Source organism: Thermobia domestica, chromosome 6, assembly GCF_964235325.1.
Source record: "Thermobia domestica chromosome 6, izTheDome1.hap1.1, whole genome shotgun sequence".
Classification (NCBI taxonomy): domain Eukaryota; kingdom Metazoa; phylum Arthropoda; class Insecta; order Zygentoma; family Lepismatidae; genus Thermobia; species Thermobia domestica.
In genome coordinates, this window is record NC_137459.1 from 35426268 (window position 1) to 35447711 (window position 21444).

Genomic DNA, 21444 nt, shown 5'->3' on the forward strand with positions numbered 1-21444 from the left:
GAATTACTCTTTCATTCATTGCTATTCGTATTCACTTAAGTATTCTTTATTTCTTTACACAACCAAGTAAAGAAAGTCTTTCTCACAAAAGCAACTCGAGTTTCAGCTTATCCCATTGCAAATTCTTGCAGTTAAAATGGACCTTGAAGCGTATGAATTGTATGCAAATTACATTTCTGACTTCTATAGTACCTTAATCTGCATATCTATAACGTGATCACTGAACATGTTAAGTAGGGAAAAATGAAAAATACATCGAAGTAATCCAAAATGGTTGTAGAAGTCAAAATAGTCAACAGTTCCTCTTTCAGTACTCCCGTCTTAGGTCTTTCAGATTAAATTGTTGAACCTAGGAAAAATATTCACCACCATTTCTAACTAACTAACAAACTCTACGGCCTATGGAACCCGGAGGTTTAATGCAGCGTTCATAAAAACTTTCCACTGACTTCTATCCCTAGCCAACTGGATCCAGTTTCTACTTTGTATTCGTATTTCTGTGAGATCCATCTTAATGTTGTCCTCCCATCTGCGCCTAGGTCTTCCTAATGGTCATTATCCGATTGGATTTCCAGTTAAAACTTTGAAAGCGTTCCTACTTTCTTCCATTCTGGCTACATGGCCTGCCCACCTGACCCTCCTAGACTTGATGACCCTAACAATGCTTGGTGAACGGTATAAATTGTGCAATTTCTAATTATGAAGTTTTCGTCATTCCCCATTCCCGTCCCTCTTGGATCCTAATATTTGTCTCAGTATTTTATTTTCAAATGTTTTGAGTCTACGTTCTTCTCTCAGAGTAAACGACGATGTTTCAAAACCATACAGAACAACAGGCATAATTATCGTTTTATATTGTTTAAGCTTGACCACCATTTTAGGCGTGATAAATTTATTTTTGAATAAAATCCGTATGTTTGCCACACGTTTTAGTAATGCCTTGTTGCTGAAGAGCACTTCTCATTAACAGAACAAATAGTGCTGCGGAAACAGCCACACAGCTAGGCCTAAGTGCTGATATTGGAATCTTACAGGACCCATACACGGTCCACGGTTTATGCAAACAAGGCTGTTTGTGCAAACAGTTTGACTGTGTGTGGCGCTGTATGAACCGTTTGCGCAAACGTTTGTGCAAACATTTTCCACATCGAACTCGTTCGAAAATTGTTTACACCAACGTGATGTTTGCGCAAACACGTCGACCGTGTATGGGCATGTTTGTGCAAACACGAGCTTTATTTCCGAGTAGGAAGCCTAGTGTACAGACGCTTATTTCTTGCGCTATGGCGTCAATGAATAGGAATCAAGAATTCTGGCGAGAATTTATTGATCTTTATCGAAATTTACCTGAACTGTGGAAGGTAAAGAATGAAGATTATAAAAACAGGAATTTGAAAAATGCGGCATATGAGAAGTTAGTGAATAAAATGAAGGAAATAGATCGTTTCTTGAACCACTCTTTCATCCACACCCTCTTCTTTCTTTTTGGTTTCGTGGGTGTTTCCGCTTCCAAAGCACAAGCAATTATTATCGCTAAACAAGCTGCTTCAGTGGACATGCTTACGCGATTAAACTCAAAATTGAACTGAAGTTTGTTTAAATAGTTGAATCGTGTATGGCCGAATGTTTGCGCAAACACGATGTTTGCACAAACATGATGTTTGCACAAACCGTGGATCGTCTATGGGCCCTGTTATGGACATTAATCGCGTCAATTATCAGTAGAATCTAACTAGTTATCGGAATCTTTAGGTTAGAGCAGCTGCAAATAAAATACAATGTTGCAAAATGCAAACCCATTTTGCTCGCAAAAGATGATAAAGGATTTTACTTGTGAATAAATATTTATTTCAGAATAACTGTAACATTCGGAAAATATTAGTATTCCAAATGTTTATGACGATTTTATGAGCTTGATATATCTGTCCGTCCGGGTAAAGTGGATTTTTTTTTACTCATTTTCTATCAGATGAATAACGTTTTCCATTTCTTTGGTGTGATGACAGTATAGAAATCAGTAACTAAGCAAAGAGTCACTGTCAAAACACTCATTTTGTGAAGGGCGCTAAAGGTTTCTTTGAAATAGTTTGCATCTATTATTTTGGGTGCCAAACATTGTTTGTTTTTGACGATTTCTATAAAATAGCAGAAAAAGTCTTTTTTTTTTTAATATTGCCATAAATATCAGTTGTTGATAAGTATGCTGCATAAGCCTAACCGTAGCTTAGATTTGATTTTAAGTTTAGAGGCTTTATGAGACGGGGAACTATAGCGTAACGTGGATCCGAACCATATGAGCTCCGGTAGGAATTGAAGTCGGATCTCCCACGCCAAAGGCCCGTACGCTAACCCCTTAGCCCAACAAGGAAGCTCTAACCATAGATTAAGATATTAGTTGGACTATTACTCAGAACTTCTAACAGAAACAACTATTTGATTTCCAGATTACGAAGATCGCTATTGGAAGTTCAAATTCACTTGAATTTTCTCATTCCCACTCCTTTTATTCGCAGCCATCTGTAAGCACATTTTACAAAATACAAGACGTATTTAAACCGTTTTACTGAGCGTAACAAATATAGATTCTCCCATTCTCGTGGCAATGGGTGGACAATGTTGTTAGAGGTCTCGAAATGAGTCATACGCCACAAATTTTTAAATAACTTCTCCCCAAAATAAAGACCTATGTAAATCACTTTCTCTCATAAAAAGAAAGAAAGAAAAAGATACTTGATTCGATTCCTAGTAGACGAGCATTGAAATTCGAATACATTGCAGTGATTTTGATTGCACTTAAAACTGTAGGTCTACGACTCGTATAGTCTCGGTGCTAAAAAAAAGGGGGGGTACTAAACTTCAATTAACGAACAACAATCACATAAAAGGTAGATTACTTTGTGTCTTGGAAATCATTAATCAGTAAAAAAAAGAAAAAGAAAAACAGAAAGAAAGAAAAAAGAGACTAGTTTATTCAACAAAAGAAACACTGACCAAAGCTTCAAACCCACTGTATTTTAAACTATAATATGTAACAGTTTCGGATATCTAACACATCCTTCCTCGGACAGTATAGAACACAAATAAAAATACAGACACATAGGCCTATATAGTCATTGTTATGAACATTTAAAAAAATGTAACAGACATATCGCACATGACATAGAACAGTGACACAACTCATAAAACGTATTTTTTTCAGGAGAGCACAAAAACAAAATCTGGTATTACAATGAGTATTGTATTTCGAAGAAAATAGTGTATGAATTGCTTCTAACTTTATAAATTGTTACTGGAAACAATAGGTGTTTAGTACACAAAATGCAGTCATCCCAGGGGTGAGAATTTTGATTTGTGTCACTTTTCTTTTTATTTTTCATTGTCATTGTTTGCAAGTTGTGACTATTCTGATGACACACCTTGTAAAAGTGTGTAATGATGACAAGGAGGAAAAGTGACACAAATCGGAGTTTTCGAAGTTTTACAAGAAAACAGTTACTTTAAATTATGGTATAACTTCAAAATAATGATCCAAAAATTAATGTCTTTAAATCAGATGTCCAATAGAAACTACTAATTGAAAAGTGATGTGTAAAAATCTTTGTAAGCTGGGGGAATGTGTTGGGAAGCAAGAAGATCCGTTATATCGGACTTTTTGCGATCAGATATTTTTAGTTTATGTGGATACGCTTTTTTCAGTCCGCACGACATTCTTCACTGCCGAGACTTGCGTGTATTTTTCGTGACAACAATTTTTTGGTAATCCGCCTGTTCGTATGAAGTTTTGATAAAAAAAAATCCGTCCGGTGTTTCTTTCTCAACTTTTGCTATCTTAATAACGGCAAATTTTATTTGCTGTTTATCGTAGGTTTTTGAGAAATTATTTACGTAGTTTTGACAAAGATCATTAAAGTCAAGGAACTTTTCATGCGTTAATTGAATTACCTTGTACGGCTTTCCTTTCTTTTTTTTGCTCCCTGAATTATTAGCACATACTGATATGGCACATAAATTGGTCCAGATTTTAATGATCTTTTCACTGCTTTTTCCATAACAGCATGAACTACTCAAGAACTACTCAACCACACAAGATCATCTAACTTATGTCACTATTCTCCAAGGACAATAGTCAAAGTTCAGGAAATGGAAAACCGACATATGTATACTTCTCTCTAGCGGCTAAAAATTAAGTTACAAGTGTGAAATTTGTTTACTAGGTAGAGTAAGGTATTGCGCTCCTCGCAGTGGCAATAACTCAAAAACGCAAAATTTTGAGTTGTGTCACTGTTCTATGTCATGTGCGATATATATATATAGTTATTGTTATACAAACGTTTAATTTCTATTTGCTGAGGCCTTCAGCCAAACTCATATTTGCTGAATTCAATTATTCATATGCCTTGTCGCACTGTTTTACGCTATAGAATACCTTTCTAGGATCAAGTAAATTATATAGCGTGTAGCCTATAACCTTTCCAAAATTCCAGTAAACATATTTGGGAAAGTTTTCATTAAAACAGGATCAGCAGGATATATATATATACGTATATGATGATGATTTTCAGTTTAACGCCCCTTTCAGTAGCGAGCCTATATGAGGCCTGGATCTACTGATTAACATGGAATCCGAACCTCATAGGCTCCTGCAGGAAATCGAATGAATATGAGAGAGTGTTGTCATAAATAACTGAGATGAAAACAGCTATTTCGAATGTAATGAACAGCATTTAAATATTTTATTGAATTGTCCTGCAAGTCGTGCAGGGGCGTATCCACGCGGGTCCACCGAGTCCGGAATTCTCCCCCAAATTTCCTAATTCAACATACATTTGTACGCTTTCTCAATAAAACAATATATGTTTAACAGGGAAATGAGGGAATTGGCATGAAAATTTGTTCTTACACTTCATGTGTACTCTTTCTCTTACAAAATAATAATAATAATAATAATAATAATAATAATAATAATAATAATAATAATAATAATAATAATAATAATAATAATAATAATAATAATAATAATAATAATGTAGTTCTATTGTTTTTCTCTGAAAATGTAGTTGGAAGTACTTAAACAAGTACTTATCGCCTTTCGGATGCAGAATAATACCAGTGCAATGCTATTACCAGTGCAGTGAATAATACCAGTGCAGTGATTTGGCATTGGACCTCTCCCCAAATCTTGGACCCCTCCAAAGAAAAAAAAAATTGGTGTGCGATTCTGAAGTGTTGTTGCTGTAAAAGTACAACAATTATGCTACTAATTGTATTAGAGATATGTTTCGGAAAAGAATATTAATTCTTCAAAACTTACAGTTCCATTATTTTTTAAAAGTAGATTCACAAAATCTAAGGTTAAGACAGTTTTTCGGTATATTATACTTTGAGCAACATTGTTAGTTTCACACGAACACCATACGTATGACAATATTATAAAATACGTGAAGCCTGTATATCGCTGTCTTAATTGCCTTCGTTCAACTAGGTTTTTTTTGTGGTAGTATAGATCTGTCATACAACAGCATACCAGAGTACGATAGGAACATTGTTGAACTCCTGAAGATAGTTGGATTAACCATGTCAGCAAAAATATGCCAATTAATTATAGTGTTTTATTTTAAAGCGCAGTCTTATTAGTTCCGAAGAAACATTAATGATCATGAGCTTTATCAAATACTCGAGTACACAGCTAGTAGGTAATATTATGCTCATTTCTCTTTCGTGAAACGGTTTAATTAGTAGTGGATATAAAGTTGCAGTTGCATAATTGCCATATTTGGAATGTCCAACCATTAAGTCGACCATGATATTTTTTTTTGCTTTTAAACGGTATTTGGTTTAGAAGGTTACTTTTTGTCAAGGCCAATAACAAACGTAGGCACAACAAGTATAAGGATTATATCTACGTACTTATAATTTACAGTATGTATCACTTAACCGACATGACGGACTTTAGACCACGTTTATACCGTTTTTCGTAGTACAGTCTGGATCAGCTTATGTGGTTCCACGTAGCGTAGTTGCTAACGCTCTCGTGTTTATATGAATATTTTCCATGTATCCTTTTACTGTGGATAAAATGAAGTTATGCAAAATGCTACTCCTGATAATTTATCTTTTTTCCCCCTATCATCAGATTTCTGAAACTTTTGGGTAAATACTGTATATGGAATTGAAATTTTACACAAATATTCACTTAAGACTCTAGACCAAAGTTTCCCAACTGCACGATCTACGGCGTAAGAGTGCGCTTTTATAATCACAGAAATATAATTGAAAAACACGTTGAACAAAGAAAGGGAGGAGTGATGTAGGAAAATTACATGAACAGGTATTGTTAGAATACGCACCAATGTTGTAAACATGTGTTGCTAGTGTACGCACCAAGGTATAAATATGTGTTTGTCGTGCATGCACCAATGATGCAAACAGGTGTTGTTGTTGTATCCATCAATGGTATAAACAGGTGTTGCTAGTGGACGCACCATCAAGCATTCACACACTGAGAAAAACTCGTATGAGGCGTACGTAAAATCGTATATTACATTTGTAAATCCTGTAGGTTTTGAACTTAACGTACAGCAGACGTATAACTGAAAACGCATGTTTTATAATACAGGGTGGCCTAAAGTAGGTATACAGTACCGTACTGATCAGGTCATTGCATTTTGTATCATTTCTTATTGCTATCCATCAGGTAGACTTAGTTTCTTTGTTATTTCTTTTTAATATGTTTTTACTTACATCTTAAGTTCAGAAGAGCCGAAACAAATACACCCATAAACTACAATGTTATACTTGATCAATGCAGATGTGTATACCTACTTTTGGGCAACCCTGTACTTTATGTATATAAGTGTTCCATCTGTACGTACCTTCCGTAAGGAACAATATAGGCGGTCAGGATCTCATATACAAATGGCAGTATACAACAGATAGCGGATGAATGTAACATACGTATATGCATGTGATATGCTGAAAACTGTTAGATGTGACATCCTGCAACTGCATGATGTAACATCCAGGGCCAGTGCCTATGTACATATGGATAACGTATCCTCCGTACTCATTTCTGTAGTAAGAAGGAGGATTCGGTATATTTCTACAATATACCGCTGTCCGGAGAACGGATTTTTCTCAGTGCAAGTATCGACGTTGTTGATGCCCTTGTTTACCTGTCACCAGTCTTCTATCAACGTCATATTTCTTACATGCTTCTTTCACTTTCTACGTTGTTCACCAAGAAGAACAGAAAACTGTGACATCACAGAGCATTCAGTAGAGTAACTATACTAAACCAGTGGTTCTCAACTTTTTTGACCGACGATATCAACGTTACTGAACGCTCACGACATCGCGACACATTTGTTTTTTTTTATTACTATTAATCACTCTACACAGTGCATCATTCATATATGAGCATGATCTCCTTGTTAATCCTCACATCAGTGAATGTCCATTTACAGATACAAGTGAAAGACATCTTGAAAAAAATCGGCAAGGGGTGCCATAAAAGGGAGATGTTTTCGATTATTTTTTCAATATCTCGCACCGTTTGCAAGATTTGAACCTACTTCCGGTTAGAGTTTCTAATTCATATATGATCAGTGTTCAGTAACCTATCCGAAAAAATTCTCGTGTGCCGCCTTCATCCATATCTGGAAGCACGTAACATACTTCCTATTTATCAATCAGGCTTCAGACCACGTTTCTTAATAAATGACCAATTGCTTCGATTTAGTACTATCATCACAAACCAGTACAACAAAGCATTCCCATCATGTCTTATACTCATGGATTTAGAAAAGGCATTTGATAAGGTTTGACATTATGGACTCATTCAAAAACTTCAGTCGCTCAACTATCCCTTGTGCTATTTGAGGCTCATTCACTATTTTCTTACACATCGTATTGCTTACGTCACTGTTGGTAATGTGTTCTCTTGACCTGTATTTCCGTTTACTGGCGTTCCTCAGGGATCAACACTTAGCCCCTTACTATATATACTTTACGCTTCCGACATACCTCCAACTCCGCACAATGTGTTCACTTTTCAATATGCAGACGATACGGCTTTCCTCGCTCTTGGCAGAACTGTACATCAACTTAATACTGCTCTTCAAACCACACTCAATAATTTCAACACCTGGTGCAAGAAATGGCATCTAACAATCAACGAAGAAAAAACACAAGCAGTAGTGTTCTTACCACCTAAAAGACGTTCCAAAGTTCACAGAAAGCCAACTCTTTTACGAGTCACTATAGATGGATATCTTTTACATTCTACACCCACTGTACTTAGGCGTGGTCTTCGATTCTAAGCTCACCTGGAACGCCCACATGAAAAGGTTAACAGATAAGGCTAAAAATTTATTGAATCTCTTACGCCGACTCACTGGAACAACTTGGGGCTTAAAAGCGGATGTCTTGCTTCACACCTATAAGGCGTTCCTCCGCCCAATCCCCACTTATCGACATACTGCCTGGTGTAATACTTCTGCTTCTTATTACGAAAAGCTCTGCATACTGGAGAGACACGTTATTCGCCTAGCTTACTGCCTTAAACTACCATATCCCACATGGCTCACCTATGAATTGCTACATCTCCTTTCCGAAAATTACGGAATATCTTGCAGAACTCCGTATTAGATATATCAACTCTCGGATACACACGGATCATCCGCTCTTTTTAGACATTCTTCACTCCGACGCTCTCACCGACTCCAACTTTCGGTACAAACTTTCACTATTAAATATATTTATATCTCTATATATCAACAACACACACCTGACGCCGGACGAACGAGAAATCTACGACATTTATTTCATTGCCGATGACATTCCTCATCTTTTTCCATTATTGCACAGAGATATTTATCATTAACAAGGGCTTCCCCCTGTGTTCATCAGTCCCGAGTCGTCCCGAGACAGAAGATATAACCCTGCATCTGTCTGATTAACAAATTTATGTTTGTGACGTGCTAACACTTCATCTCATTTATCATCTTCACTTTTTCACAATATCACTGGCCACATTCTCCACTTATTCCACACCTTTGATTATCTTGCACTGATGATTAGTTATATTTCTGATTTTTTCGCACTTCTTTCACCTTTTCTCTCTTTGCAAAATGTAATTATGCAATCTTAGAGTTATTGTAGCACTATATATTATATATTTATCAACAAAAATAAAAATAAATGTATTATGATGACAAAAGTAAATGATGATGATTCCACAACCCTCTTCATAGTCTCTTCCACTACAGCTGCTAATAAAGAATATCTCTTAACCCATCCCTTACCATTTCTTGCAACTATTTTGAATAAACGAATCACATGCCAAAGAGAGGGCGTAACCCTTTGAGAGGCAGGAGGACAAAATCTATTTACTGAAGACCACAATCATATAATCACACACATACCGTCTCTTTCAACTTAACAAAAAATTGCTTTTAATTGCTATTTTAGCATTTTAATAGTTACATAACATAAAATGTGATTAATTTATTATTAATAATGTAAGCGTAAGACTATAAGTTTCTATAAAGTAATGCCTTTCTATGTTGTACTCAGCATTGTTGCAACTGGTGGAGGTGTCAATTGGTACACTGTTCCAATTTTTTTTTTTTAACTCATTAGTAAATGCTTCATGATTTTTTTAAAAACACATGGTGTACCAGAAGTAGTGACTCACGTTTTCAGTGATCAGTACATTTTTGTTATAAACAAGAATAGCATGAAACAAAATAGTAGGTACAGAGGAATGATGTAAAAATCAAGTGCTTTACAGTATCTAATCCCTATTCTCCATTTGGAGGACTACCTGGCGACCGTTAACATCGATGCATGCCTGAATCCGGAGACGCGCATTTCTGCACGCATCTAAGCACATCTGAAAGGGAATGTGGTTGAATTCCTCGGTGATTCGCGCCGTCAATTTCGCAACAGTGTTTATGGGTCTTGCATATACCTTGTCCTTCAAATGTCCCCATAGGAAGAAATTGGGAGGGGTAAGGTCTGGTGACCGTGACGGACACTTCACTCTTCCGCGACGACCAATCCATCGCCCGGGGAAGATATTGTTCAAAAAGTCACGGACAATCTGGGCAAAGTTTGATGGAGCACCGAGCAAAGTGTAGTGGAAAAAGGAAAAATTACCATTACGCCATAACAAGAACAACAAAGTAAAAAAGAAACAAACAAACAACATCAATCATACAGTGTAACCTATCACACCTAACAAGAAGTGATTCACTACTTCTCGAACACCCGGTACCAGAATTTCGCGACACACTCTTTAGGATACATCACACGCCAGTGCGTCGTGACACGTTGGTTGGGAACCACTGCTCTAGACTATGGGTAAGAAAGAATGTTGTCAGTTTCATTACCTAAAGAATGAGAAAAGATCTTTCTTCATCAAATTTACAATCGTCTCTTTTAGCCTAGATGCATACTCATGATACCTTAAACGTTAACAAAAAATAAAATTAAATTAAAATAAATAAATAATTAAAAATACAAAACTATCTGGCTTAGAGAGTTGAAATTTGAATAAATGTTCTTTTCCATACACTATAGGTAAGCTGGGGTTTTAGAAACTCCACTTTAAATTATGAATAAGTGGATTCAAAAGGTCAAGGTTGTCTATTGTATTTGTCTCGAAAATCTGAATATACAGCCAGTGAATGATCATATGTATATTTTTGATATACATAATATGATTAAGAATATGTGATGCAATAAGACGATTTGTCTAAATGGTGACTTCCGGAAAATTCATTCCGAGTATTTTGAGTAACTATGATCAAGAAACCAGAAAAATCTTCTGATTTTTGGGTGCGAGAAACCGATTTAACTTGATTCACTCTCTGGGTTGTCCCATTTACAGTAGCTAGACTACACCTCTTGAAAAAAAAATCGTGGAGGAATTGAAGTGGATTAATGGTATTGCCCAACGATTTGCGAAAACAAGGATGAATTTACTGCCTTTGCTTGCGGTAAAACGATTGAACTCGATCTTTTGGTTGTAAAATGTTATTTAGAGACGATTGTGTGAGGAGTTTACGTAACTTCAGTGAAATATATTGTAATATACCACGTGCCTAATATACTGTGTGTTTGTGTGTTATAAACAACCAGCATGTAATTGTGTTTACAAAACATTCTACACGTGCTCCTATTTATAAACAAAAATCACATGCACTTTATAATGAAATACTTCGCCTTAATTTGGGGTACTACAGTTGCAGACAACAAAAACTATAAGGACACCACAGATCACATAACGACGAGAGAACAGCAGCGCCACCACTTCACTTGAAGCGCTATATAACCAAAATAACTCTATCAACATTAGTCAAATCCCCTTTCTTGGTTTGCAGTTGAGCCTAAAAAGCATTTCACCTAACCCAAAGCCTTAGCATGCAATAGAGCCAGCGGTTCCTTCTCCTCTTAGCTTGCAGTGGAGCCTTGTAGAAAACTTTACCTCTCTTTCTGCTTGCAGTGCAGCAGCGAGAAATTTATAATCACAACCCAGTCTAACTTGCAGTAAAGCTTTGTCGGGATCTCTAACCCCTCTGTGTTTGCAGTGGAGCAGCGAGTGCCCTACACCTCCTCACGTAGTTCGCTACTGAGGAATCTTTCCTTAGACCGTCAGGTAAAAAAAAAAATACCTATTTTGCTTCATACTAAAGAAATTACTTTGTTGTTCAATTCTTATAGAATACTGTTTATAGTAGATTTTTATAATAAACTGGTAGTAGGAAAAAATTCAAACATATGAATTACTTCTACCAAGCTTTACCTACCGAAAAGGTGAGTCACTACTTCTGGTACACCCTGTATTTAAAAAAAATCATGAAGCATTTACTAATGAGTTAAAATAAAGTTTGAAACACTGAACCAATCAACACCTCCAGCGGTTGCAACAATGCTGAGTACAACACAGAGAATTTTACCATATATTACAACACACACATCCTGAAACCTTTGGCTTGGGTATAGGAAGTTGGAAGTTTGCACAAAAAATTTTCATGTATCCTTGAGTGTGTACAAGATGGGGTGTTGTGAAATTCGACCCCCTAATGGGTTACATTTCTTGAAGTTAAACTTCCGGAACCTTTGGGCATGGGAAATTGGAATTTTGCACTAGAATACTGATGAAAAAGGAATTTTGTGCGATTTGTTTCTCGCTCTTCATCACATTTTCGAAAAAAGAGGAAGATATTATGTTAATGCATTTTTCAAATATCCTGCATTATTGCATTATTTATATCAATTCATTATTCTGTTTGTCCAGAGCAAGCAATGTTCCCACGCCTTTATTGAACGCTACGCTCATGATTGGCTATGTGTTTTAAAATATTTTTCCAAGTACTTTATTATTTCCGTACGAAGAATATACACGGCTACTAGTTCTTCAATATGTAAAGCAGTGTTCGAAGTGGGAAAAAAGCAGAGGCGGTATGTTTTATTATGATTTTGACTCACATACCGGCTATTTAAACATTGTCTTGATCACTGAAAAACCAGAGACAGTATGTCTTCATTACTGAAAAAAAAAAACAGAGGTGGTATGGCATACCACCGCATACCGTCTGACTTCGACCACTAATGTTAAGCCTAAAGAAAGCTAAATAATATAACTGTCCAAACATATTGTAATAATAATAATAATAATAATAATAATAATAATAATAATAATAATAATAATAATAATAATAATAATAATATAAAATTTCTTATTTGAAACATATGGAACACTTTGGTTGGTTTAAATAACTAATAGAATAGAGGCAGAAACATAGTTATTTCTTTGTTATAAATCGTGTTCAAACTATTTTTCTATGCAAAAACTACTTTCAATCGTAGACTCCCATTTTTTTCAGTATTTAGTTTTATAATAAAGTCGAGAAGGAAATATGTCTCTTCATTTGCACTACGACAAAAAGTTTCACAAATGTATTTGCAAGTTTCTGAAAATAATGGGGCTTATCTTCCTGGGTTATTTTCGTAAAACAATCTCAACTTCAAAAATGTTAATATTTCGATATCTCATATCTAAGGCCCGGATTTATATGTAAAAGCATTTTTTTTTCAAACATGTACAAGCCCAAAACAAAGTTTATTATCCCAATTAAGAGTTTGCAAGTGTAAATTACAAATTTTATTCCACATAAAAATGCATATTATCTGAAAAAAAAAAAGATATGTAAATAAATATTTTGGACATTTTGGTAATAAATATATATTTTTAACAATTTTCCGTTATTTTATCCTAAATTTCAAGATTTTTTTTACTTTCTCTCGAAAGAAATTAACATCGGGAAAAGAGTAAGCTACATAAATCTATCCATTGTATTTATAAGCAATTTCCCACCTGAAGAAACAGCGTCGCCATAAATTCTGCTTATCAACGCTGGGGTAACTTGTGCCAAGCAAAGACCTACTGAAGGAGTGCTTTGTACTTAAATGACCAAGTTAGTGTCAAATGAAAACAATTTTTTTTTCGTAAAATTGCCAACTAAAATTGAACTTTTCAAAGAAACAAATCCCGATTTTTCACTTCTTCTAATACCCACAATCAAGAGGTGGGGTACCTGACACAATTCAGTTTTATGTTATGTAGAGAAGTTTAAAGCATTTGTATCTGTAGGAAATAAACTAAACCCAGACGATACTTCGTCTATTGTAATTGTTCAAAATTTAGTAAGTGACAGTGACTTGACTTTCATATCTGTCAATTTCGGTTTCTTGACTCACTCTATAAAGAAACTAGAAACAACGGGAGATTTATTGAGTACTTCGGTTAAAGAAGTACAGGAAGTACAGTGCATTGAAAGAAAGCTGAATGTTCTTTCTGCTTCGAAAACTGAAGTCATAAGAAAAAAAATTAAGAATTTGTAAAAGACAAACATTGGGTATAAAACCCTATGTAAAATATCTGAAGTATTGGAAGGTCAAAACACAAGTGAAGATCATGGTGTGAATATTCATGATATGCCCCCTTTTCAAATACGCGAGGTTAATATCGTGTGATGTAGAACGTTCCTTTTCTCATCATAAGGCATTATTCCGCGACAATAGGCATAGCTTTACGATGGACAATTTGAAAAAGACGTTAGTTATTCATTGTAATGCCCTCATGGAATTTCGACACATGATGAATAGGAGTTATTGGTGAGCACCAGCATTTATTTTTCTTACGTTGGGTGTTTTCTCATACTTTTCTTTGTTATTTTGTGTTATTTTTTTAATTTTTAGCAAATATTTTTCATTTTTAGCACAGAAAAAATAAATATTTTAAGTTTTTTTAGCACATAAAAATCCGGGCCCTAGTCATATCCTTTGGTTTGGTCGATAGAATTTTTACTCATTTGTATTTTAGAATATATATATATATATATATATATATATATATATATATATATATATATATATATATATATATATATATATATATATATATATCCAAACAGCTGAGTATGTAATAAATAAGCGAAAATACTTTCACTTACTGCTTGCTGCTGAAAAAAGGCACATAAGAAATTAAAGGCAAATGACTATCCACTGTCATGGTTCACTCCTGCATTAATTGATTTGCAATGCTTCAGTTTCAGCTCGACTAATCATGTTTTTGTTTCCTTTCTATCTGACACAGTTTCACTTCTTTAAACGTAGGGAAAATGTTTTCTTCTTCTTTCTTTTATTTTTAAAAAAAATAATTTCCAGACGTCAATAAAATCAGGATACCAAGAAAAAAGAATGAAAAAAATAAAAACAAAAAAATAGAAAAGAATCAACAACTTCTGTGAATTTCTATAATTTAAAATTGTTCAGAACCTTGCGTAAAAGTTCCCAAAAGAGAGAGCTTAGAAACAATCATTGTTCCGAATTTTCAGAACAACTCGGAGTAAATATTCGATACATTACATTCGATTCTTAGGAGGAAGAAAATAGTATTTTGTGAGACCTTGAATAAAGAGCTGAGAAAAAGACTCATAAAATGCTTCGTGTGCATTATTGTACTGGATGGATGAGAAACATGGACATTACGCAAAAATGGTGAGAAACAACTGGAAGCTTTCGAAATATGGGTGTGGAGAAGAATGGAGAGAATTTGCTAGGTCGAACGGGAAACGAATGAGAGGGTCTTAGAAATGGCAGAGAAGAAGAGAACAATTTTAGTACAATGGTATACACGACGCTATACCTATTCACCAAAAAGTTACTTGCTGGAGGTTCGGAACATGAACCCCACGCTCCAGGGGTAAGCGCTCAATCATTGAGTCTCCGTGTCAGCAACGTTTTTGTAGTGCAAAACAGTGAGAGAGAGTGAAACAGTGAAATAGAACAAAAAATGAGAAATTTATAAAAATTTTTCATACTTGCGACATTTTAAAGTGTGTTCCAATTACTCTAAGATGTTGTTTATGTCTTTTTCACATCAAATGGCAACTTTTCCACACTAACGTGCTGTCTTAGTCTAAACATCTTTGGCGGCACACCTTGTTTTAAAACACCATATTCATGGGAAACCCGCGTTCGATTCTCGGCGGGAGCTCATGTACTAGCAGTTTTGGAACCCACAATAGCTTTGGAAGGTGTAGGTCCAGTGGTCGAAGTGAGACGGTATGCGGTGGTATGCCATACCGCTTCTAGTTTTTTAGTGATGAGGGCATACCGTCACTGGAAAGTGGATGCTAAATACCTTTAATAAATCCATTTTTATACACAGTAATTGACGAATAGTTTTGCAAGTAAAAGGATTTATTTCTTATAATAATTTCTAAGTTGACAAGTTTTTTAAAATGAAGTGTCTGCAAAGAAGTTCACTTACTTTATATTTTGATGTGCCATATTGAATTGTTTCTTTGTTATGTATGTTTGTATATGCTTAATGCATATAAATACTGTGTTTTGAGCATGAGCGGATTTAGGAGTTGTCTGCTGTAGGAGAGGACCTTGGGGTGTTTGGAATAACCCACAGTCGAGTGGGGGACCGGGAGTTTATTAATATTCTCATTCGGTTTTTGAGCATTTTCGTGTATAATTTTCTATAATGCAACATAAGGGGATTTTTTTTCAGAAAGTTGGAGCGGATCAAAGTCTCTCCATGCACCTCCCCCCCACACCGCGTTACTACAGAGAAGCTCTCCAATTGTTTTCAGTCATTATGAAAATAGAAACACAATCTTTTAGACAACATACTCCACTGCATTTCAACATTTAGATAGTCGGTATGTCAAGTCAAACTCGTAATAAAACATACCGCCTCTGTTTTTTTTTTTTTTTTTTTTCACTTTGGATACTGTATAGGTCCACATAGGCCCTCGCTACTGAATGGGATGCGAAACTTAAAAATCAAATCAAATCAAATTACCATACTCTGGCAAATGTACGAAGGAACTTTTAATATATAGCCCTAAATTATGATCTCAATTGGCCTGAGAGAATCAACATATGTTTGATTTAATTCCAACCATACGTTCTGGTACACGTGTTTTCAAAGAAAAATGCATGGTCAAGTTTAGTTTTAAGCAAGACTGTACGCAAACCCAAACAGTGGCGGCGACTGGACGTTAAAAGAGGGGGTGCAAGACATGATCTAAATATTTGTATATCAATGTTAGTTTTCCTGGTTGTTTCTAACACTTTTTTGAAGAAAGATTGTATAAATAATAGGATACTATCTTTTTCAGTTAAAATACTGTATATCGTGTTTCATGTTTTATTAAGTAAATTGACAAGAGCAACGCAAGTAGGTATGAACCCTTTGTACTCTTAAACAACGAAAGTATAAGAAAAGATCTGATTCCTTGCCCATGATCATCGTAAAATTATGTCTGGAAAATTACCTGATCACATTATTTAATAAAAAATTTGCAAAACAAATAAATAGAAAGGATAATATTAATCAAAGTAATGAATAACGAGAATCCTTTTGCAAAAGTTATCTTGAGACTATGGGTTAATGGACGACTTATATTTTTAATTCTACACATGTCATTAAATGAATGTTATTACTCTTAGAAAGTGAAAGACAGTAAATGTTACAGGTATATGCTACGACATTTAAAGAAATACGCAACTGTAATATTAATTGCTATGAATTGAAATTAAAACGCAATTCCTGTAGCTTTCTTAACTCCACGGGAAGACAAATAACCAATACGTACTCACGCAACGGCAAATATTATGTGGTATAATTTTTTTCTATGAACCAGTAATACATACAAAGACTTCATATTTCCAAATGAAACTATGTACATTAAGGGACTACTTCAAAAAAAGTGCGGGAGCAACTTCCCCACTCTTGACTCCTAATCGCCGCCTCTGATCCTAACAGCGATCCACACAACACCTGTAATCAGGACATTCACCAATTGTGTCCGAATAGTATTTTATATTCGATTGGGAGGCACTCTAGGTCATCAAAACAGAAAGACAAACGTGTAAAATGACTTGTATTGGTAAGTTTCGACAGAAATATTTATATTCAATAGCAGAAAAGTTCACTAACCTTCAGTTTGCGAAAGAATCTTCCTTTTGTAAGGCCATCCACGCTGTGTCATTTTCATTCAAGAGTTTTATTATCGGCCATTACAATACACTTATTATACTTAACACGAAAAGAATCAACGCATGTACACTTAATGCGACAATACAACCATTAGCCGACAAGAACAAGTCTTAAACTAATACTATAGATTACTAATTTTACCGCTAAAGTTCTTTTTTATTTTTTTTCAAAATTCTTACTTCTGTTTATAACAGTGCTTAAATAGGATGAAACCGTTATTACACAAATTTCACTTTCTTACTTTCAGCCATTTGTCTCCATTCAGACCGAAACATTTGAAACTGTAAATAACTCTGAAGTAGGTTTATTTTGTAACTCTTGATCTGTTGAAAGGGAAGATCGAAAAGAAAACAATCTAGAAAGGTTGTGTGCTTGATAAGATTGATGGCTAACTTATCAGATTTTCCAATCATCTTTTTCCTGACCTATGGAATTCAAAGTTTGTTTTGAATTTTGCGCGGAAGAAAGTATGCAAATGACACCTCAAAATACAGTACAGTAAAATAAAAAATATCTCGATATTCTGTTATGCGAATGCTTCTTACCAAGTGTTAACTTGTTACAACAAGTTGTTTGGACCCTTTTTATGTGTTTTTGTTAACTACCATGTTTTGGAGGCTAATGAAAGTTGGGCTTTCATCTTAAATCGAATCTAACACCACGTATATATTACCAAGGGAACGGCGATTCAATCATCATAAAAAAGTGATAGAGTGCTCATTTATAGTTCGAAGGGTCCCTGATTCGATCCCGCAACATGTTAGTTTATTGTAAACAACATTATGTTCGTACGTTTTCTTGGAGTTTACCCGTTTCCTTCTGTATTCAACCAATTCATTGATCATTATTCGCTTCCTTTAATCATTTGTTTCTTTTAGCCTAAGGGGTGTAGTTTAAAGGGAGAACACCGTAGTATAGTGGTTTCCTCCCCCCTGGTCTAATGGCTAGCACGTCCACCTTTGGTGTGTACGATTTCCCGGGTTCGATTCCAGCTGGGAGAGCCTTTGTGATTTTAATTGTCCTCGATGTTTCTGGGTTCGTGTCCCTGTCGTTCTAGGTGATTGAAAAAAAGTCAAGTAAACGAGTAAAGCAACCGGCCTAGCCAGCATAATCGTGGGACGTAAGACTCAAAGATTTCATTTCATTTCATTTCTACCACTGAGCCACTCTAGAGCAAAAATTATAGATAGCGAGAAGCGTTTCTTCTGATCATCTTAATGTTCGAAGAATAGGTACCATTATAGAGTGAAAATAGTAATAGGCACCGAAAAGTTATTTTATGCAATCAATTACACGTCCTAACAATATATTCCATCTCTATGCAAAACTCTGTATTAAAACCGAAAGAGGTTTATCTATGTCTACGAACTAATTGAATCTCGACTAAAAGCAGGGAATTCGTGTTATTATTCAATTCATTGTTGTCGTGAATGCTGTGGAGGAACTTGAAGTTTAAAATATATAAAACGATAATCATGCCTGTTGTCCTGTACGGTTGCGAAACATGGTCGCTCATTCTTCGGGAAGAAACGTAGACTGAAAGTATTTGGGAACAAGATCCTGAAACAAATATTCGGACCCAAGTGGAACGGGAATCGGGAATGGTAGAAACTTCATAACGAAGAACTGCTTAATTTATATCATTTACCAAACATTGTTAAGGTCATCAAGTCTAGGAGGCTCAGGTGGGAAGGTCATGTAGCCAGAATGGAAGAAAATATAAATATTTTTGATATTTTAAGTGGAAATTCAATCGAAGAACAACCAGAAGGAAGACCTAAGCGCAGACGGAAAGACAATATTAAGACGGATCTCGCAGAAATAGGAATACCAAGTAGAAACTGGATCCAATTGGCTAAGATTAGAAGTCAATGGAGAGATTTTGTGAACGCAGTATTGAACCTCCGGGTTCCATAGGCCATATATAGAGTTAGTTAGATGACTGCTACTTTCTTCCATTCTGGCTACATGACCTGCCCACCTGACCTGCCCTCCTAGACTTGATGGCCCTAACAATGTTTGGTAAACCATACAAATTATGTAATTTATGAAGTTTCCGTCATTCCGCATTCCCGTTTCTCTTGGGTCCGAATTTTCGTCTCAGGATCTTGTTCTCAAATACTTTCACTCTACGTCCTTCCCTCAGGGTAAGCGACCATGTTTCGTAACAATGCAGGGCAACACGCATGATTTTTGTTTTATGTATTTTAAGCTTCAAATTCCTTGACAGAATTAGCAACGGCAAAGGATTTTGAGCTGAATAATAACACGAACTAATTGCCTTCAGTCGACATTTAATTTTTTTGTGAATTTCTCACTCATCTATGTATCTTAAATAATTTCTCCAGTATCTGGTCAAGTATAAAATGGTTCTCCAAATCTTAAACTGATAAGAATAGATGACAAATCCGCGACTGTAATAAAGAAGTAGTATGTAACTATATTTGCTTTATAAAATTGGAGATCCAGATTATAAAAGCAAGAGACCTCAACCTGAAAGTAATGCTAATACGCAAACCTGAAAAAAAAAGTCAAGATTTACGAATTGCATATACGTCTAGGCGAAAGTACTTATTATTATTACATTCCTTAGACATTATTAAATTCCTTAGAAAATCAAGATGATTCAGTCTGTCAGTCACGCTAATTTCTTATACTTTAAAATCAAACTAACACATGTCGCTAGCTGCGCTGCCAAAAATATCGCTAGAATGCAGAAATTTGCAGACGAGCCAAAGGTCTTGGGAAAACAACTAGTTTTTAATATAGAGTTGGAATTGTGAGTAGTGTTTCTTCTATACCGAAACAGTGTGAAAATAATATGTGTCCTTACAAATACTAAGTGTGCTCCCCGGAACACTTCTTCCCGAAAAGAAACGCTGATTGTGAGAACATATAGCACACATCTTTGCTTACAAGACTCACATTTTGAACATAACAATATTAAAAAAATGAAAATGAAATGAGATATTCAGTTTGAGTATTCTAAGGTAAACGGATGAGAAATAAAAAGTGAATGTGATAAGTAAATCAAGAAATGAAAATAACTTCAGAAAACTCACAAACACGTTTTTGTCCATTACAAACTACCATGGTCTGAGATCAAACCGTGGCTATCCGCACTAAATTGAGTTTTTAAAAAGTTATAGGCCTAATACTATAAGATTCTCAGAGAGAAGAAAAAAAATACTTCCTGTATTGTCTTATGTCAAGAACATATATGATGATCTTGAACAGAGAATGGTGTGCACATATCTAATGAATGTCCATAACAAACACTTCAATGAGGTACTAACATTAATTATAGAGTACTACGATTAAAGAATAATCGGCAATGGAAACAAAAAAAAAAAAGGAGTATTTGTGCTTACCTGTTTCTGTGTAGACAGCCACTACAAAAATGCGTGACCCTCAGCAGTCCCCCAATCTTCTTTGATGTTTTACGTGTGACAATGAGTAGAGTTTACAAGCATTGTCCCTACATTAGTGTACATTCTTTCACCTGTCAAGTCATACTGAAGCATGTCCCGTTTTCTATGTAGAATTCATGATTGCGAAATGTGCTTTAAGAAAGAAAGAAAAAAAGAGAAACAGAGACATAATGAGATATCTCGACTACTTTTTATTGTGTATCAGCACAATTATTTAGTAGAAATAAAACTAACATAAAGAACAAGTATACACGTAGTCAGGTCCTTCTCGTACAAAGAACGTACGAAGTTAAATTCGATAGGACTTTTAATGTCCTCTTTTTTTATATCAAAGCCATAGGTATAAGAAGAGGTATACAATTTTACATACGATTTCAACTAAATGTAGTGGCGGATCTGGAAGGTAAAAGCTGGGGGTGGGAGGAGGCA

At 35.2% G+C, this 21444-nt stretch overlaps 1 protein-coding gene across 4 annotated transcripts in view; it reads right to left on the minus strand.

The window, feature by feature from the left end:
- Window positions 1-21086, minus strand: part of LOC145687930 (solute carrier family 41 member 1-like) — a 191119-nt gene extending 170033 nt beyond the window's left edge. Inside the window, exon 1 of one of the 4 annotated variants that reach the window (XM_081761499.1) lies at window positions 20956-21086. Coding sequence is in view for 1 of the 4 variants with exons in the window: in XM_081761495.1 (XP_081617621.1) it covers window positions 17525-17582 (58 nt within the window). In the remaining 3 variants the exon portion in view is untranslated. Of the gene's footprint in view, window positions 1-17524; window positions 17690-20955 lie in introns of those variants that run through there. The other 3 variants (XM_081761496.1, XM_081761495.1, XM_081761497.1) reach the window with 3 other exon arrangements.
- Between the last annotated feature and the right edge of the window lie 358 nt (window positions 21087-21444).